The following is an 18,312-nucleotide window of genomic DNA, read 5'->3' as shown; positions in this document are numbered from 1 at the left end:
AAGTCATTTTGAGCCGAAAATCGGCAATTTTTTAGTGTTTTTCACCTAAAAAAAGTTATTACAATTAGTTGAAAATGAATAATATTGGCTTGAAATTGTCATTTTGATCCGAAAATCGGAAAATTAGGACCGTTTTTCACTTTTCAGTTTTTCGAGCATTTTTCAGCTAAAAATGAAAAACAATCTACTAAAAATGGGATCAAAGATGTCATTTTTAGCAAGGCTTCAAGAGACTTTACTCTTTTCTACAAAATTCTGAGTCGATTCATATAAAAAGTTTCAATTTTTTGGAATACCGGTGTCCCCTTTCAAGAAAATTACTACAATTTTCTATTTGTTTCTACCGGCTACTATTTTCCACAAGAATTTCAAATATTAATCATTTATTAAAGTCGGTTTTTCAGAGTTATGAACAAATCTATGTTCAGAAATGATTAATCAGTCTCCTCCCACCAAATTGGATATTCTTTATAGTTTTCCAATTCGAAAGCTGTGTTGTCGTCCTCTTTGTCTTTCTCTTCCTCCAAATATTTTGGTCCCTTGAACCAGATTTCGTTCGTTGTGACACAAACCGACAGTTTCTTTTCATTGCCATTCGGATAGTCGAAATGTTTCCAGACGATATCAGTGATGTCAGTGGGGATGCCAAGAGCCTCTTTGATATCTTTTAGTTCTTCATCTTTATAATGGTCATGCTTCGCTTTCCATTGTTGAAGATTAGGGTTTTGTAGAAGTTCCTGAAAATAGTGGTTTGGTCAAAAAGAACTGATCAGGGAAGACCTCCGAGTGGCCGTGGAGTTATAACCTATATCATTGGAAAGCTGAGATCACACTGATTTCAAATATATATTCTGTTTTTGCCCTCGAGGTCTGGTATTCGAGAAAAAGAAGGCCAAATCTCGGAAACAGAGAATTATTTGTCAGAAAGGCAAAAGTTTGTCATTTTTCCGAAATTTGATCTTGTTTTTTCTCGAATATCTTGACTCGAGGGCAAAAACTGAATACATATTTGGAGTCAGCGTTTTCTCAGCTTTCCAATGATATAGGTCACGTTCCATCCCCAGAAATCAGTAATTGTTTTACCTCCATAACACCCAAAACTGTATCTGACGCTAGCTTAACTCTGATGTCGCAGTTATTGAATTCAAGAAAACCATCGAGTTCATTCACAATCTCGGTACTGTCACATGAAAATGAAGTTACATTCTTGAATTGAGGATAATCATAGAACGCGACTTCGGTGTCATCGCAGTTATCTTCGTACTTGATGGACTTTAAGATGTTTGGATCGAAGGTTGGAAGCAGTTCGTCAAGAATTCCACACCAAAGACACTTCGCCGAGAATTTCATCACTTTGAGTTGAGTCTCTCGAGACTGCAACACGCTACTAATACTATGGATGATAGGGCCACTGGTATTGTTTAAGATGTGCACGTATTCTTCAAGACCATCAATTTCCTCATAGTTTTTCGTGGTCATGTCATGCTCCAGTATGCGGAATTCTTCGATTCGAAGATTCTCCTGACTCATGATTGAGTTGAAAAGAATTTCAGCCAAATCATTGAATTTTTCATTTTTAATGAGCCAAAATGTGTCTTTGACTTTGTTCCGAACGATACATCCATCTCTCACATTCTCTAATTTCACACAGAAATCGTCGTCGATGGAGAATTGAACATATTTGAGAGAGTAGACGAACGTGAACTTTTTCATGTTGGTACGGGTGGTATTGACAATGTTTCGGAAGAGATGAGACGTCTGGCTCAGTTTCAGTCTGAAAAACTGATAAATGTTAGATGTATCATGTGACAAACCGTTACTCACCTCGACTCCAAATCCAATTTCTCCAAAATTTGTTCGTAGATCAAATGTGGCATTCTCGAAATTGGAGAATCATCTAACTTCATCTTGTTCTCCGTCTGCTTTCGTTCCTCCATTCTGATATTCCATTCTCCCTTCTGAATCTTCTCAAAAAACTTCTCCACATCGTCTCGGCTGATCTCCTGGGTCTCCGTGAGATTCTGAATCTCAGTGAGTGCTGAATCGACGGAGTGTCCTTGATGATGAAGGTAGTAGAGGATGGATTGAATAGCGTTTGGTTTGAATTGAGGCATTTTCTGGAAAGAAAGTCGAAAATCAGAATTAGGGGAGAGTTGAGAGAAAAGGGAAAGGAGGGTAAGAATGAATCATTGAATGAGGAGAAGACTGACTAAAGGTACAGTAAGAGAAGTCTGCGGCTGACTCCGCCCCCTTTATGGCTCCTTCTGGGAAAGTTTTGGATGATGACATATTCTAGAATCGAGATTGCTATCTGTAGTATACGATATATCATATACTTATCTGTTCTCTTTTAGTCATCACGAATTGTAAAATTATTCGAGATATTCAAGATAGTGAATAGTTGTATGCAGTATACTGTATACTGTATCCTTCACGATCTCAGGATTTATCTCGCCAAATGTATTCTAGGTGTTTCGAAAACTAAATAAGATTTGGTTCAACATTTTCTTGGGAACATGAAGCAGGGTCACTTACAGTACCGTTCAAAAAGTTGTCAACTTTGGCCGTTTTCAGTTGAAATTGTCAAACTTTGAGATTGTGTCATGGTAATACTGGTTGAACCATCAAGTAGATTTTTAATGAATTATACAGAACGAAGGTACAGCTTAATTTTTGTAGTTGACAACTTTTTTGTACAAACACTCTCTAGAGAGTTATGGTCATTTTAAAATGACAGCTCAAAAATCACACTATTTTACACTGAAATGGGTCGATTTGGTGAAGAAATTACTTTGTCGATATGTAACTTGCTAGGAAGTGCTCGTACAAAAAAGTTGTCAACTGTAAAAATGAAGTTCAACTTTTGATCTGTATAATTCATTAAAATCCTGCTAGGTGTGACAATCAGAAGTATCTTAACACCTTCTACAAATTGGACGATTTAAACTGAAAACGGCCAAATTTCATAACCTATGTTACTGTAACTCACCTCGATTCTAAATTCAAATTCTCAACATTTTTTCAGTGTCCACATTCATTTTTATGAAACCACACATAGAACTGCTCTTACGATACAGATATTGTTATTCATTATCTGAAAATCTAAAAATAATTAACTCTTGGTTAAATGATCCGAACGAATATTAAGATTTGATTTTTTTAAATCAGTCATTTTGAACCCAAATTTTTAATTTCAGAGTCTAGTCGAAGTGTCGTGTGAAGTAGCCGCAAAGAAGGGTTCTCGTGTCGAAGCAGTCAAGAAACAAACCATTCCATCCTTCCCAAAAACGAAAGAAGAACGTGAACGTGAAAAAGCAAAAAATCGTCAGAGACCTCAAGACTGTGAATGTGTGCTCTCTTTCAACAAATACTATCAGAGATTGCACTTTGACGAGGAGACTGCAAATATCTTTGTTGTTAGTTACCGTCCGATAGAAGGGCCTCCAGATTTCGTCCCCGGATTCGATGGATGGTGTGAGAGGCCGTCGGTATTCCGAAGGGAAGACGAACCGTCTACATCCCAACAATCGGATTGCCATGACGATGCACCGGCGCCCGTTTCGTCGCCAGTTGTTCATTTTGAGAAGGATGCGTTTGATGATGAACTCAACTCGAAGTACTATAACACGACTTATTCCTATTATTTTCAGGTAATTTTAGAATGAATTTCGGAAAATCCCCAAATCTGGCGCACCTTTGGCGCGAAAACTGGTCTAAAATTGCCGAAAAAGTGGCTGTAAATGATAAAATTTCTAAATTGTATTCGAGAAAAAATTCTGAAACTGGCGTGCGTTTGGCGCGTTTATCTTTATTATTTTACTCAAAATTCGCTGAAATTCGATCGAAAAATTTAGAAAATTACACATTTTTTGTTATCATCAGCATTGAATACCTCCAATTTTCAGAAAATTTCTAGTTTCGGGTTCAGATATTGAACCGACATCTTATTTTCAGCCTGCATTTTTTTTTGAAATTGCTCACTGACCTTCTGATAATAGTTCACAGTTTATGAGTTTCGTTCGAAACTGGCGTGCCTTCGGCGCGTCATTCTCTTTTATGCTGAAATTCGATGGAAAAATGGTTCAACTCCATTTTTCATTTAGTTTCTAGTAGAATAGCAATTGCTGGATCAAATTCTTATATTTTCAGCCTCAAATTCCTTATCGAAATTTCAGCTATTTTTCAGTCATATCCAATCACTCCTCTATCTCTATTCCAGGTTCCCGACGCCGAGACGTACGAAAAAAGTGCCACACGTCTCCGTCATCACAACCTCGACAAACTTGTTTGGTCGAGTTTCGACGCTGCGTTCAAGAATATATTCGACGATAATCTCTACTCGGAGACGAATAAATGCTTCTCCGCCACATTCCTCGTCGTATTCCATCCAACTGACATTCTGAAAACAAAACTAACCGAAAAGCAGGCGGAAGGAAAGGGAATCGAGTTTCGAGATCCGAAAGAATTCGAGTCGCCAAACGAAGCATGGTATTCGAGACTCACGAAACTGTTATTGTTGATGAATAAGCTACAGTACTCTAGGATACCACCGGATCCGAGAGATTTGAAAGAGAGATCGCCCAAGTTGAAGAAGGACGATGCGACGATTAAATATGTGATGGAAGCATTCAAAGCGACTGCTTACGTTGGATTGGGAAGTACAAATGAGAGGCAGTTGACGGTGATTCATCCCAAGAATATGTTTGTCATCTACGATTTTGCACTTTGGTTGAGATGTGAGTTTGAAAGTTTTGCAAATTTGGGAATGAACAAATCAAAATGTGGTGTAATTGACCGACAAAAGGCTGCAATTATATCGAAGGTCTGTTTGGTGCATCTGAAGGAGGGTAATTAACTCTATAATTGTGCCAAGTTTGAGAAAAACTGTACACAAACTCAATGAGATATGTGTCTTAGAAATTAGATATCCGCAAATCTGGGAATCCTAACAGACATGGAAGAAAAAAAGAAAAAAAGAGGAATTTTCTAATCTAATCGTTTTGAGTCGAAAAATGAACAAGATTCGCTAAAATTAGGTTTTAATCTGTATGTCCAGATGTCCGATCATAGAGAATCTCTTACTTCGGAACTCTGTCCGTAAATCCGTCTGTCCGGATGTCCAAAGAGTGACTGGGTGGGACTTGTCTAGTCATAGATTACTGTAGATCATGGAACCTAACGTAACGAATCTAGGACCTTTAATTTTCCCAATATATTTCAGACAACGTGGAAGGAATCACAAGTCGTCGTCGCGCTATGAACTACATTCGACGTGTCGAGGAAGCCAAATATCTTCAGATTATCACGACAAGTACGTTATTTCCAAAAAATCACTAACGGAGGGTTTTGGAGAGTGTAGGAGGACATCCGGATATCCGGATAGACAGACTGAATATCCGGATGTCCTATACACCCTCCAATTCCCCTCGTTTACCCATACTTGTCAAGGACCGGCCCGGGAAATTTTTGATTTTTCGCGAAAAAGTCAAATTTTCGATTCAAAATTAAATGAAATTCTGAAAAATCCTCAGAAATTGTCATTTTTTCAATGAAAAATTTCAAAATTTTCAAAAAAAGGGTCATTTTTTTAAGGCCGGGTCTTGACAATTATGCGTTTCCCCCATCCCCCCCTTTCCCAAAGAACTAAAAAATCACCGCTCAATAAGGTACAGAAGGAAAACACGGTTCGGAATCATCTCTGTTCAAATCGTCGACTTCAAGATACAAATCTCAATACGGCTTCCAATTGTGCTATATCTGTGAACCCGATAACAATCCGAAAGGTGTCAAAGTGTCGAGATTTATGATGGTCGAGTACAAGGATGCGATATGTAGTGAAGATGAGACTGAGTGTGTTTGGTCACTTCAAGGAAATATTGATATGGAATTGGCACCGGCGTCACCAGATGCACCACTTGGAGAGTGGACTAGGGTGAGTGTCTAGAGGGATGGAAATTGAGAAAAAATTGGAATAAAATGGCTGAAAGTGGTCTTCTGAATCGAATTTCCTAATTAGTGATGATTTTTCTTGAAAATGGGTGAAATTTCACACATTTCGAACGAAAAACGGACTTCCGTCTGGCGCACCTTTGACGCGCTTTTGTTAATATTCGATTGATTATGACTCGAATTTCCCCAAAAGTAAATATTTGGCTTGAAAATTTATGAAATTTCAATCAAAAACAGACTGTCGCCTGGCGCACCTTTGACTCGCTTTTCGACCCGAACACGTTTTCCTGGCGTGCCTGCGACGATTTTTTGAACAAAAATTCAGATTTTCATGTATTCAACTTGGACATGGTATAGACTTTTAAAGAAAATTCTGAAAAAAATCTTTTCAGCGACATCTGGCGCACCTTTGACGCGATTTCGTTAAAATCTGATTTTCTACTGGAAAATTTACCGAAAAATCTCGATTTCCAACCGTAACAGTCTCTGGCGCACCTTTGACGTGTTTTACAACTGGAAAACCTTTTTCCTGGCGTGCCTCCAACGCTTTTTTTAACAGAAAAATTCCGATGATTTTATCTTATCCCCTTGAATATAGCACATCTTTGACTTTTTCACGAAATTCTGGCGCGCTTTCCCCGCGTTTCTCACTCACAAACTGCTCCCCATTTCCAGATAACATACGACCACTGGTTCTATCCGGACACAGCATTCCGTTTCACAATGAAATGGGTGATGGCAACTGGACAAACGGTGGCAGACACAGTCCAATCATGGTTCAACAAGGCATCAAAACAGGGAATGTCACTGTATCCAGTACCCGAAGATCCATTCGCTTTGGCTCAGGACACTCATTCGAATCCTCTTCGTTGTCCGATAAGAATTCAAATGAGAGAGGGGGTTGTGACACATGAAGACGAGCAAGAGTTCCTCCTTCAAATACTGTTTCGATTCGGATTCATTGATATCGGATGTAATGTTAAGCATGATTTCTCCTCACCGCGCACCGAATCGTCCACTTCTGAAAATGCAAAAGTTTTAGCTAGTCCGTCGCCGACTTTGTTGTTGGATCCGGTGCCGCCACCGCAACCTTCCGTTTTGGTGCCAGTGGAAGAGGAAGTGAACATGGAAGAGCAGGAGCATGTGGCGGAGCACGTGGAGGAGCATCAGAACGTCATCGAAGAGAAGAAAATAGAAGAGGCAGAGCCAGAAGAAGTGGAGGAGGAAGAAGTGACGAGATCGTTGAATTATATTCATCAAGCCGGTGGAATGTTCATTTCGTTGGTGTTGTCCGAGGATAAGACACGCCCACCGTTCTTCTATTGGGCTTGGAATCATATGCTTAGTAATCGATATAGGGGGTGAGTGGGGGGACATCTGGACATGTGGGGGGACATCCGGACATCCAGACAGACAGAGAGACAGACAGATATACATCAGGACATGCAAAAACGAACAGACGTCAGCTCTTCATTTTTCTGAATTCTCTGAACCCGAATCCCAGAATTTATGATTTCAAAAAGTGTGGACATCTGGACATCCGGAAACTTTAACACACAGACAGACATAACTCTGGTCATCCGGAAACGGATTGTGCGAATTGCTCAAATTTTGTCGTTTTTCCAGTTTTTGTGAACTAAAAATTAGAACTTTCATACTTGTCAAGGTCCGGATAATTTGCGCCAAAATTCAAATTTTTTGAAATTTTTTATTCGAATTTTCGACTATACTTCAGAATTAGCAGAAATTCTAAAAAATCATCAAAAATGGTCACATTTTCAATGAAAAATTGAAAAATGCCAAAAAATTTTGAAAAAAAATGGTTTTTGAAGTTTTTGCCTTCGAAAAAGAAGACAAATCCAGAATGAAAAGTAGACATCCAGACAAGCTGAGGTACAGACAGACTGAATAAAAATAATACTTTTTTTCGGAAATTTTTGATCGAAAAAACCTACAAAAAATGTCTGAAAAAAACTGTCTGAAAAAATTAGTTTTTCGGAAACAAAAATCCTGAATTTGTATGAAAATTTTAAGTATTTCAAGTGCAGACCCCCAGAAACCTGTTTTTGAGTACAAAATTAGAAAAAAATTCAGGAAAAATCGAAAAATCTATTTCTGAAAATTTCAGCAGAAATTTCCAAAATTTTTGAATTTTTCAAAAACTATTCGAACAATTTTCGCACGAAAATTGTTTCGAACAACCCTGATTCGGACATCTATCTGTACAGACGGACATCTGGACACTCGTAGTTTTGATTTCCGGACACACAGACAGACAGATCAACGAAATGGCAGATACTTGCATAAGAAATACAGAAATACATCCTGGCACTCAAACAACTCTTCATTCAGTACAAAATTGGACATCCGGACATTTCGAACACAGACAGAAACCTCACCGAAATTCTTCATAATCCACATTTTTCTCAATTTCCAGACAATGCTCCGAAAAGTTCCAAGACTATCTTCTCTCCGAGTTCCGTAACGTTTGCTCTGACAAAGACGGCGTTCTCACCACTCTCTATTCTGATTTCCTTATTCAACGGCAACAAGGAAAACGTCGAACGGCGACTCCGCCCATTTTTAACGACTAGGATCCCGCAAGCTCCGCCCCTTCTGACTCCTTTCCCATATGTACACAGTCCTCTCTCTTTCCCTCCTCAATATCTTATTTTTTCCTTGTTTTCTTTTTAGTTTTACCCCATTTAGTTCTACTAACCACGCCCCCTTACAGGCCACGCCCCTTTTTTTGAAACTGGTATTTGTATCACAATTTGGCCACGCCCACATCACACTGACTTATAACTTTTTTGTGCTTTAGTTTTTTGCAAAAATCGGAGGAAATTGGGTTTTTTTTGTTAAAATGGCTGTTTTCGGGGATTTAGGACATTTTTCAGCCCGAAAATCAAATTTTTTGAGTAAATTTCGGCTGAAAATCGTCATTTTGGTTGATTTTGAATCCGAAGATTGTCTCAAAATCCGCATAAAAATGCCATTTTTTGTTCAAAAATCTATATTTTTCCAACAATTTTCTCCTGAAAAAACCAATTTTCTAGCCGATTTCACCCCCTTTTAACTCAATTATTTCCTATTTTTTTTCTAAATTTCAGTTTCTTTTTTTTCAGTTAACTCCTTGTTTTTTTCTCTTTTGTAATATACAATTTGATTTCCATTCGTCTTCTTGTTCTCCATGTTTTCCCACAATTTCCGTTGATTTTTCGCCTGTTTTCTATTATTATTCGTACCATTTTTAGTATTTTCATCGGTTTTTCTTTTTGCTTCACACCAGTTTTTATGCAATTCATTTTTAATTTCTCCTTTTTCGCTGATTTATTAGTTATCATTTATTTGGATGGAGACATTTTTCACTCCATTATTTATTTACAGACTTCTCTTTTTTTTTGATAGAAGAAATGAATACTGATTTATATTATTTATTTTTAAATGTTCAAATAGTGGTATTTTCAGAACGTTTTGAAACGTTTTTAAATATATTTTTGAGGGAAAATTATAAAAGTGAAGTAACCAAATCTCCAAAAATATTAATTTATCAAATTCGATGTTCAGGACTGATTAATGTTTTTCAACCTCTCATTTCTATTTTCCGCACCCGAATCCTTTATTTTTATGGGACTATTCACGTCCGGGAAACAACTTTTTCCGGAAAATGAATCGAGGGAAACAACTTTTTTCGGAGGTGAATAGCCCACAACAGAGTTGCGCGGAATTCCGACTTCCGTCATTCCATAACTGCGGAATTTAGGAAGAGTAATTTTTGCAGAAATACATGGAAAAATGGTCTAAAAGGAGAGAAAATAGGCTTTTCTTCTGCCAAAAACATAATTTCTTCTGATTTTCGCAAATTTTATGATTTTTCTCTTGGAGTTTTCGAATATTTGCGAAAAAGAACTACTTCCGACTTCCGGGATTTTTTTCAAATTTTTATTTCCGAAGTAAAATCAAAAGTGCAAACAATTAAATTTTGTCAGAATCGGAATTTCTTGATTTCTAATCCGGTTTACGATAGAATATTCTCATGTTAGTGAGCGAGATCAAATATTAAGAATTCTTATTGCTATATACTGCTGAAAAAAGAATGAATTATCAATTATCAATGTTAGAGATTCATTATGGAAAAAGTTGAAAAATTTTTGGATATGGCTTTTATAGGGTATTATGAATTCAAATGTTTCTGTGCAAAGTTCAATTTCTGAACACTGCCCGCAAGAAATAGACGTGGCCGCCGCAAGGGGGCGGGGCGAGCGTTCCTTGCACAAAAAAAAATTGAATTCATAATATTGCAATTAGTAGGAAACATAAAAACGAACAGAAATAGAAGTACTACTTTCCTTGGTCGCAATCACTGCAGTTGTCCCATCTTTCCGTCTGATCTGAACCATATCGAAATCGGGAATTTCGTGTTTTTGACGAATTTCTTCCATCGACCATTCATTCATTTCCATGCATTCGATTCCTTTCAAATCAACTTCTCCGCTGACAAAATCAATTTTAGCGATTGATAGAACCATGTATTGCAGTCTTGGATTAGATCCATGGATCCAATGTTTAAGAAATTGATTGAACTGTTTTTGAGATATTGGACGGGAGAATGCGACTCTCTCACTGTTAACCAATAACATATCATCAAGTGAGACATCGTCAAAAAATCCGAGATCATTGGAGTTTTGAATGAAGATTTTTTGAACTTCACAAGCTTCTTCAAATGGATTTCTTGCTAGACTTAATTCGTTGGCATTTTTGAAAATTTCCAAAAGTTCCCTATTCCGAAACTCATTGTGATGCTCAGTTAAAACAAGCTGGTTGACATTTTTAAACGTATTTTTCAACGATTCTATTTCAAATCGCTCATTTCCCGGCAAGAAAGCCACATTAGGTGGTTTATGATAACAGAATACAGTCTTAATGTGATCCAACCAATTGTTGAAACTGAATGGAGACGATGATTGAATTGTCCAGTTATAATAATTGGCAAAATAAGCAGGAATAGGTTGATTTGGGTTCAAATGAATCCGTGCATCAACCGAATGTTTATAAAACCTGAGACTCAAAACGATGTATCTCCAGGAAACAGTTATTTTAACATCCCGAGAAATGACGATACGAACATCATCTGCTTCTATCCCTAATGACGCCACAATATTCTTAGTTTTCGTTGAGATTAGAGAGAACTCGAACCTGAAAACATTGAAGTTTTCACAGAAAACCCAAAAATCAATTAATTTGAAAAAAATTGATGTGATAAACTCACAATGGATTAATCCACCAATATTTGATCACTTCTAAGATGGCATTCTCGGGTAGTCGAAATAGCGGAAAAGTTTGCTCCATTCGAAACAAATTATCGATTCTTATGGACGAAGGAGCAGAGAGTGGGAGAGAATAGTCGACGGTGTAGGCTCGTATTGTTTGGTTTCCGAGAGGGTTCTGCAGCCCTCTGAAGACATATTGTGAATGGAATGTGGACATAGCAGATCGATAGATGAAACATTGTATTCCTCTATTTAAATTGTTTTCTAAATTTGTGAAACTCAGATAGGCCCATAATCAAAGGGTACATCTATGAAAAATTTGATCATATGGTACATTGAATCGAAGGTTACAGTGAATCTTAGGGTACATCGAGGACCTATGATCATGGGGTACATCCATAGGGTTATCATAGGGTACATCGAGTCGGAATTTCCACAAAATTTCAGACTCAGAGGTTTCATCAAATTTTGAGGAAAGCTTTACAGACGTAGTTCGAGGAACACATTACTGCTATTTTCAGAGGGATAATAAGATTTAGCATTTAAGAAGATGTTTGAATCAATTATAGAAACTTCAATATGATCATCTTGCAAATGGTTGTTGGAGTAATTTATATGTGTATCATCCCTCTGAAAAAAGCAATCAACATGTTCCTTGAACTCCATTTGTAAAGCTTTACCCAAAAATTGATGAAAACTTTGAGACTTTTGAAATTTTATGAAAATTCTGACTCGATGTTCCCTTTGATTACCCTATGGATGTACCCCATGATCACAGCTCTTCGATGTACCCTTTGATTCAATGTACCCTATGATCACGATGTACCCTTTTTCGATGTACCCTTGGATTATGGGCCGGGCTAATCACGTTCGGAAAAACCGTTTTTTTGAGGACCTGAATATAAAGGTGTATTGTGAGGAAATTTGGTGAAAACATAGAAGGATACACAAAAATATATGAATTTAAAAAAAAGACAAATGGCCACTCCCATTCTTGTTTTTCAAAATTTCTTTCTCCATTCGTACACCAAGCCATTTCCAGATGCTATTCAAAACGGACGTCTTCCCGTCTTGTCTCAAAACGAACACTGACGGGACTCGTCTCGTCGTCGGATTCGTCGATGGAACCGTCCGTTTCTACGATACAACAAAGGCGACGAAGGTTACTGAATTCGAAGAAGAATTCGACGAAATTTGGAGATTCAAAACGAAGACAAGTGTCCGGGGAGTGGATTTAGATGAGACGAGAGGAAGAGTTTATGCGGTGACAAAGAATCGAGCACTATGTGTTTTTGATATGGAAACTGGAAGGAGGTATGTCTCATAGTTGTCCGGATTCCGAAATTCCGGAATTCCGGATTTTGAATCTGTCTGTCTGTCCATCCAGATGTCCTCCAATCTCATTCTTCCAGACTCCGTTGCATTCTGAAATGTCACTCGACGTCTCCAATGACTCTGTGCACTCTCCCACCAACTGCTCTCAAATCTCAACAACTCGCCACAGCCGACGAATCGGGAGAAGTCAAAACGTGGAATCTCGACGCCGAAGTGCCGTTGATTCGTGAGTGGAAGGAGCAGAGTGAGGAGATTAACGATTTGAAAGTGGATGTGAAATCGAATTTGTTGGCGACGTCTTCCGATGGAACACTTGGAGCCTATGATCTGAGAAAGGCCAAGTTTAAGGTAACAGGAGACTCCGCCCACGCGAGCCCACAGATTCGGCGTGGCCGCCCATATTGTTTATAAAGATGCTAAACGTTGAAGTCAGAATGTGTAATTACGCTGATTTCTGTGGATTCAGACTTTGAACACTGCTGAAACTCCGCCTACTTCTAGGCCACGCCTCTTTTCTAGTCAAATTATCAGAAACTCAATTTTAGGCTCTGGGACGTTTCGAAACCGAGACATTTGACAACTTTGACGTTTCGAAACCATATTTAAACCATGTCATTTCGACACTGTACTTGAAAAAATGAGACTTGCAACGAGCCGGGCCGGAAGTTCTAAAAAAAAGTTCAATTTTTTCGAAAATTTTCCGATTTTTTTTCGAAATTAAAACTTCTTAAGAAAGATTTTTTGTAGGTTTCAAAGATTCGAGATTGAGGAATATACTTGAGAAAAAATAAAGAAAATTTCCAGAGAAATTTTATGTGCAAAAAAAATTGTAGTGAAAAAAGTTGAACAGTTCAAATCCGGGTCGGAATGTTATGGTTTTGAAACGTCCGGTTGTCAAATGTCTCGGTTTCCAATCGGTTGGTTTCGAAACTTCCCCCGGAGCCCATATTAGCATTAGAAACTCGAAATTTTACTCTAAAAAATGGGAAATTTCAACTGGAAAACTTTCGTTTCAGACGGTTACTTCCTAGATTTCAATTAACCAAAACTATATAATTACCTGTGAAAACTCTTCTCAATTCGATCCGAAACTCGTTATTCTTGCAGATTCGAAGTGCACTTTTCTTTACACTTTTCTAGCTGAAAATCAATGGAAACTTTGATTTTTCAATTGAAAAATATGAAATATACACAAAACTTTCCAGATTCCGAGTGAAAATCGTGAATTTCAGAGTCAGAAAAGGCGATTTTAGTGTGAAAAATCACTAGAATCGCTATTTTTCACGGAAAAACGCATTTTTCGACCAGGAATCCGCTGAAAATATCGATATTTTACCTCAAAAAAAGCAAAATTTCAGCGAAAAACAGTCAATTATCTACTGGAAAACTTTCGTTTCAGACGGTTAGATTTCGAATTACCAAAACTTTAACATTTTCCTCCAAAACTCTATAATTTCCATCCCAAACTCCCCCAATGTATTTGCAGGTCCGAAGTGAATTGATGCACTCTGAGCTGTTCGCCGTTTGTGGAACGACTCGATACGTGTATGTTGGAGGAGAGGATGGATACGTGGAAGTGTTTAATATCAATGAATACGGTAATCTTCTGGAACGAATCGAAAGTGGTTTCGAGATGGGAGTGAATGGAATTGTCGAGTTACGAAACGGACTGTTGGGTATTACGAGTCAAGGGAGTAACAAGATGAGACTACTGAATGTTATGCCGTCGAAACGACTCGGAGTCGTCGGATGTCATGGAGATGAGAAGGATTTGGATGATGGTATCGATGCGATTACTGTAGGTTACGGGAAATTTTCGAAAAAGTGTTTTTTTCGAAAATTTTTGACCGAAAAACCGAAAACAATTTCAAGAAAACTGTCTGAAAAATGAGTTTTTCGGAGGCAAACATTTAGAATTTGTATGAAAACTGTAAGTATTTCAAGAAAAGACCAAAAAAAATCTGTTTTTGAGTAAAAAATCATTGCAAAATTTCAGGAAAAATCGAAAAATCACTATTTTTGTTATCTAATTTTTGAAAATTTCAGTTGAAATTTGCAAAATTTTTCGGAAACTCCGAAAATTTGGACCCAAAAAACCAAAAAAAAAATTCTGTACGTCCAGATGTCCGATCACAGAGAATCTCTTACTTCGGAAGTCTGTCCGTAAATCTGTCTATTCGGATGTCCAAAGACTGAATTCTCGTTTGAAAATTGCTCCATTTATACACTTTCACTTTTTAAATAGATTTTTGTCTATTCAATAAGGGCTGTGCGAAAAAATTTTTCGAGTTTTTCGGATAGTCGAAAAAAAACCGTGCGTAACATTTTGGATCACAAATTTTTATCTGAAAACGCTGAAATGAATCCAAAATGTTCTGATTTTCTCCGATCTTTTTGGAAACTGTCGGTGTCTCTGACAGTCCTTGATCTCACCGGATTTCCCAGCACAAAACTGAGATTTTCGGCCAAACATTAGATTTCTTGAGATCAATCTGTGTGTCCGGATGTCTGCATATCCCAATTCCCAGCTTTATCTACCAGCTCAGCACAGTTCTTACAACTGCGCTCCACCGAAATCCCCTTGAAAACTGTCTCTTTTTCTCTGCGTCTCTCAATTTCATGCACAATTTTCTTCGGTTTCAATAGAGCGCAGTTGTGAGAAGCTTGCCGTGATAATATCTACCTCTCATACGCGCCAAACGCGCGCCAGCCTCCTCACAACTTCATTTTCATTCAATATTCTTCCAGATCTCCGGTGACAAATCGACAGTTTACACGATGATCTCATTCTCGTCTTCAATCAAGAAATGGGAAATGGCGGCTATCGTCGACGAGATTCCAATTCTGAGAGCTCAAGACGCGAAATCGAAGAAAAAGAGAAAAGTTGAGGGATTCTTTGATGGAATGGTTGAGAAGAAAGAGGATTCAGATGACGTGGATTCTGATGATGATGGTGAGACGAAGAAGAAGAAGAGAAGACGTCAGGATTCGGATGACGATTCTGATTCTGATGATGATGTGGATGATGAGGAAGAAGAAGGCGACGATGAGGAAGAAGAGGAATCTGGAGAAGACGATGAGGAAGAAGAGGAATCTGGAGAAGACGATGAGGAAGAAGAGGAATCTGGAGAAGACGATGAGGAAGAAGAGGAATCTGGAGAAGACGATGAGGAAGAAGAGGAATCTGGAGAAGACGATGAGGAAGAAGAGGAATCTGGAGAAGACGAGGAGGAAGAAGATAGCGATTAGGAATTTTCTAATATTATTTATCGATAATTTGTTATTGTTGGAAAAAATATGGAATTCTGATTTTTGAGCTAAAAATTTCACTTTTTCATCTGAAAACCACTATTTTCTCTTCAAAATGTCTATTTTTCACTCTAAAACTCTCTTTTTTTTTACCTTTTTCAGTGTTTTTAACCTCAATTTCCCCACTTTTCGCGATTTTTGTCACAAAATCACCGTGGCCTAGTTTTCAATGCGCTGTGCAAAAGTACGGCCATCTTCATTTTTTCTCTTCCATTCCAAAAAATTTTCCTTTTTCGCATAGAATTTCTTCTTTTTCGTATGTTTTTTGTTGAATTTTGTTGATTTTTTCCTTGATTTAAATTGAAAAATTTGTCATCTCTGAATTTCATTCATAATTTCTCCCATTTTTTATCAATTTCAGACCATTTATTCATTTGTTTCTGTTGTTGTTGAAATATATCATTTTTGTTGAAGAACCGTTTTTTATTTTCAATGTTTCAAATCGAAAATGTAATATTTTTGAGCATTTTTATGAATTTAGGACACAAAAACCCAGAAATTGGTTAACGTTTACAGATTTGTGCCAATATGAAGCAATTTTGAGCAGAATTCATTTTAAAAGCCTTGAAACCATGTTTTAAAGTTGAAAAATTGGTTTCTGCTATGAATTTTTCACATAAAAATCAATTTTTATTGGTTTTCTCGTTGAAAAAGAAACTTTTTTCATTAGAAAATTTGAAAATTCTCGTTTTTAAACGGAAATTTAATCGGAATTTTAAAAATTTATATGTTTCGACCTTTTTCTATAAATGTGTTTCCTAAAAATTGATTTTTACATGTTTTCTCGTTAAAAAAACTTTTTCACTCGAAAATTTGAAATTTTCCGTTTAAAATTGATATTTTTCTATATGTATCTCTCGATTTCCAGATGTCCACCACGACTACAAACCCATCCACCTCATCAACTCGTTTCCAATCGTGTGGAATTTGTGGAATCGAGAAACGAGAACCGTATAAATGTCCACGTTGCTCTCTCCTCTACTGTACGATTAAATGCTATCGAAACGAGAAACATTCGGAATGTTCGGAGACGTTTTATCAAGAACAAGTCAAAAGAGAATTATCTGGAAAACAGGCGGATATGAGTCACAAGGGAGAAGAGTATCGAGAGAAAATGCAAAAGTTTTTGGACGGAGATTGGAGTGGAATTGAGGGTAATAAATAGAGAAAAACTGTCAAAAATTGATGATTTTGACAGAAATTTGGAGAAATTTGAAAAAAATATCCCAAAACGCTAGTTATACATCGATAAATTGGATTTTTTAAATATAAAATCTTTGAAAAATTCAAAAAATCAGGTCAAAAATAGGTATATTTTCTTGAAGCCGGGCCGAAATTTTACAAGTTTACAAAAAATGACTTTCAGACTTTTTTTGCAAGAAAAATACAACAGAAATCGGTTAGAATCACAAAAAACTGAAGTAAACACACATTTTGGACATCCGGACACACATACATACAGAAATTTGGAAAAACTTTCAGTCGAAAACAAAGAATAGGTTGACGGCGAAAAATTGACCGAATTAGCTGGAAAATAGGTGGAAATTTACTAAAAATTCACATTTTTCGAACAAAAAACATGAAAATAGGCTGAAATTGTCAGTTTTGCAGCAAAGTCTTTTGAAAAAGTGCCAAAATTGCTGAAAATCCATCTAAAATCAATTCGTTTCGACATTTTTCGACCAAAAAACGTCATTTTTAGGTGGAAATCATCTACATCTCGATATTACCTGAAATTAGCAGATTCTTGTTGGAAAATGACTCAAAACGGTCTGAAATAGTAGAAATAGTAGAAAGTAGGGTGTTGCATCTTTGACTTTTTTGCAAAGTTCTGAAAAATCTGAAAATTTGAGTCTATGAGTCTATATCTGAAATTGAGCAATTATTGCAAATATTTGACTGAAAGTGGTCTCCAAATCAGAGGAGGCTAGTATCAAATTGATTCTGAATCGAATTTCCCCATAAGTGATCATTTGGCTTGAAAATGGATGAAATTTCAAAAAAAAAACGGACTGTCGTCTGTCGCACCTTTGACGAGCTCTAAGATCCCCATCCGAAACCCATCAATTATTCCGTTATTCCAGAAGGGGAACCACTGGATTCTGACGACGAGACGGAAGAAGAGATGAATGAATGGCAGAAACGAGAAGACGAAGCGATGAAAAAGACAATCGAAGGGACGATTGACGACTACGAATTGGATGATGGAGAGATCGAGAGACGGATGATGACGTGTGGATTATCAGATGACGTCGATCAACTTCTGAATACTTTGACGCCAGAGGAGAGAGAAGTATTCAAACAATTGGCTGCCGAAATGCAAAATGAGGAGTTGGGACTCGATTCGTCATGTTTTTCCGGCAAAAAACGATAATTTTTGGCTTAATTTTGTTAATTTTGTTGTTATTTCCGGTTGCTTCTCTCTCTGTTATTTACTCGTAAAAAACGG

The 18,312-nt window shown here is 37.2% G+C and overlaps 4 protein-coding genes across 4 annotated transcripts; 2 read left to right on the top strand and 2 right to left on the bottom strand.

Moving 5' to 3' along the window:
• Window positions 1-434: 434 nt before the first annotated feature.
• On the bottom strand, window positions 435-2,114 carry GCK72_009214 (uncharacterized protein; the record flags this gene model as incomplete). Its single annotated transcript, XM_053727268.1, has 3 exons — window positions 435-737; window positions 1,084-1,774; window positions 1,825-2,114. The coding sequence occupies 3 exons, from the start codon at window positions 2,112-2,114 to the stop codon at window positions 435-437; spliced, it is 1,284 nt and encodes a 427-aa protein (XP_053586845.1).
• Window positions 2,115-2,193: 79 nt separating this feature from the next.
• On the top strand, window positions 2,194-8,543 carry GCK72_009213 (uncharacterized protein; the record flags this gene model as incomplete). The annotated part of the gene is made up of 7 exons (XM_053727267.1): window positions 2,194-2,220; window positions 3,198-3,650; window positions 4,220-4,736; window positions 5,222-5,311; window positions 5,673-5,932; window positions 6,625-7,310; window positions 8,387-8,543. The coding sequence occupies 7 exons, from the start codon at window positions 2,194-2,196 to the stop codon at window positions 8,541-8,543; spliced, it is 2,190 nt and encodes a 729-aa protein (XP_053586844.1).
• A 1,710-nt stretch (window positions 8,544-10,253) lies between these two features.
• GCK72_009212 (uncharacterized protein) lies at window positions 10,254-11,298 on the bottom strand (the record flags this gene model as incomplete). Its single annotated transcript, XM_003095764.2, has 2 exons — window positions 10,254-11,145; window positions 11,219-11,298. The coding sequence occupies 2 exons, from the start codon at window positions 11,296-11,298 to the stop codon at window positions 10,254-10,256; spliced, it is 972 nt and encodes a 323-aa protein (XP_003095812.2).
• Window positions 11,299-16,731: 5,433 nt separating this feature from the next.
• Window positions 16,732-18,237, top strand: GCK72_009211 (uncharacterized protein; the record flags this gene model as incomplete). Its single annotated transcript, XM_003095779.2, has 2 exons — window positions 16,732-17,017; window positions 17,948-18,237. 2 exons carry the CDS (start codon window positions 16,732-16,734, stop codon window positions 18,235-18,237), a joined length of 576 nt encoding a protein of 191 aa, XP_003095827.2.
• Window positions 18,238-18,312: the final 75 nt, after the last annotated feature.

This window comes from Caenorhabditis remanei, chromosome III (genome assembly GCF_010183535.1).
Source record: "Caenorhabditis remanei strain PX506 chromosome III, whole genome shotgun sequence".
NCBI lineage: Eukaryota > Metazoa > Nematoda > Chromadorea > Rhabditida > Rhabditidae > Caenorhabditis > Caenorhabditis remanei.
This window is presented reverse-complemented; position numbering and strand designations above follow the sequence as displayed.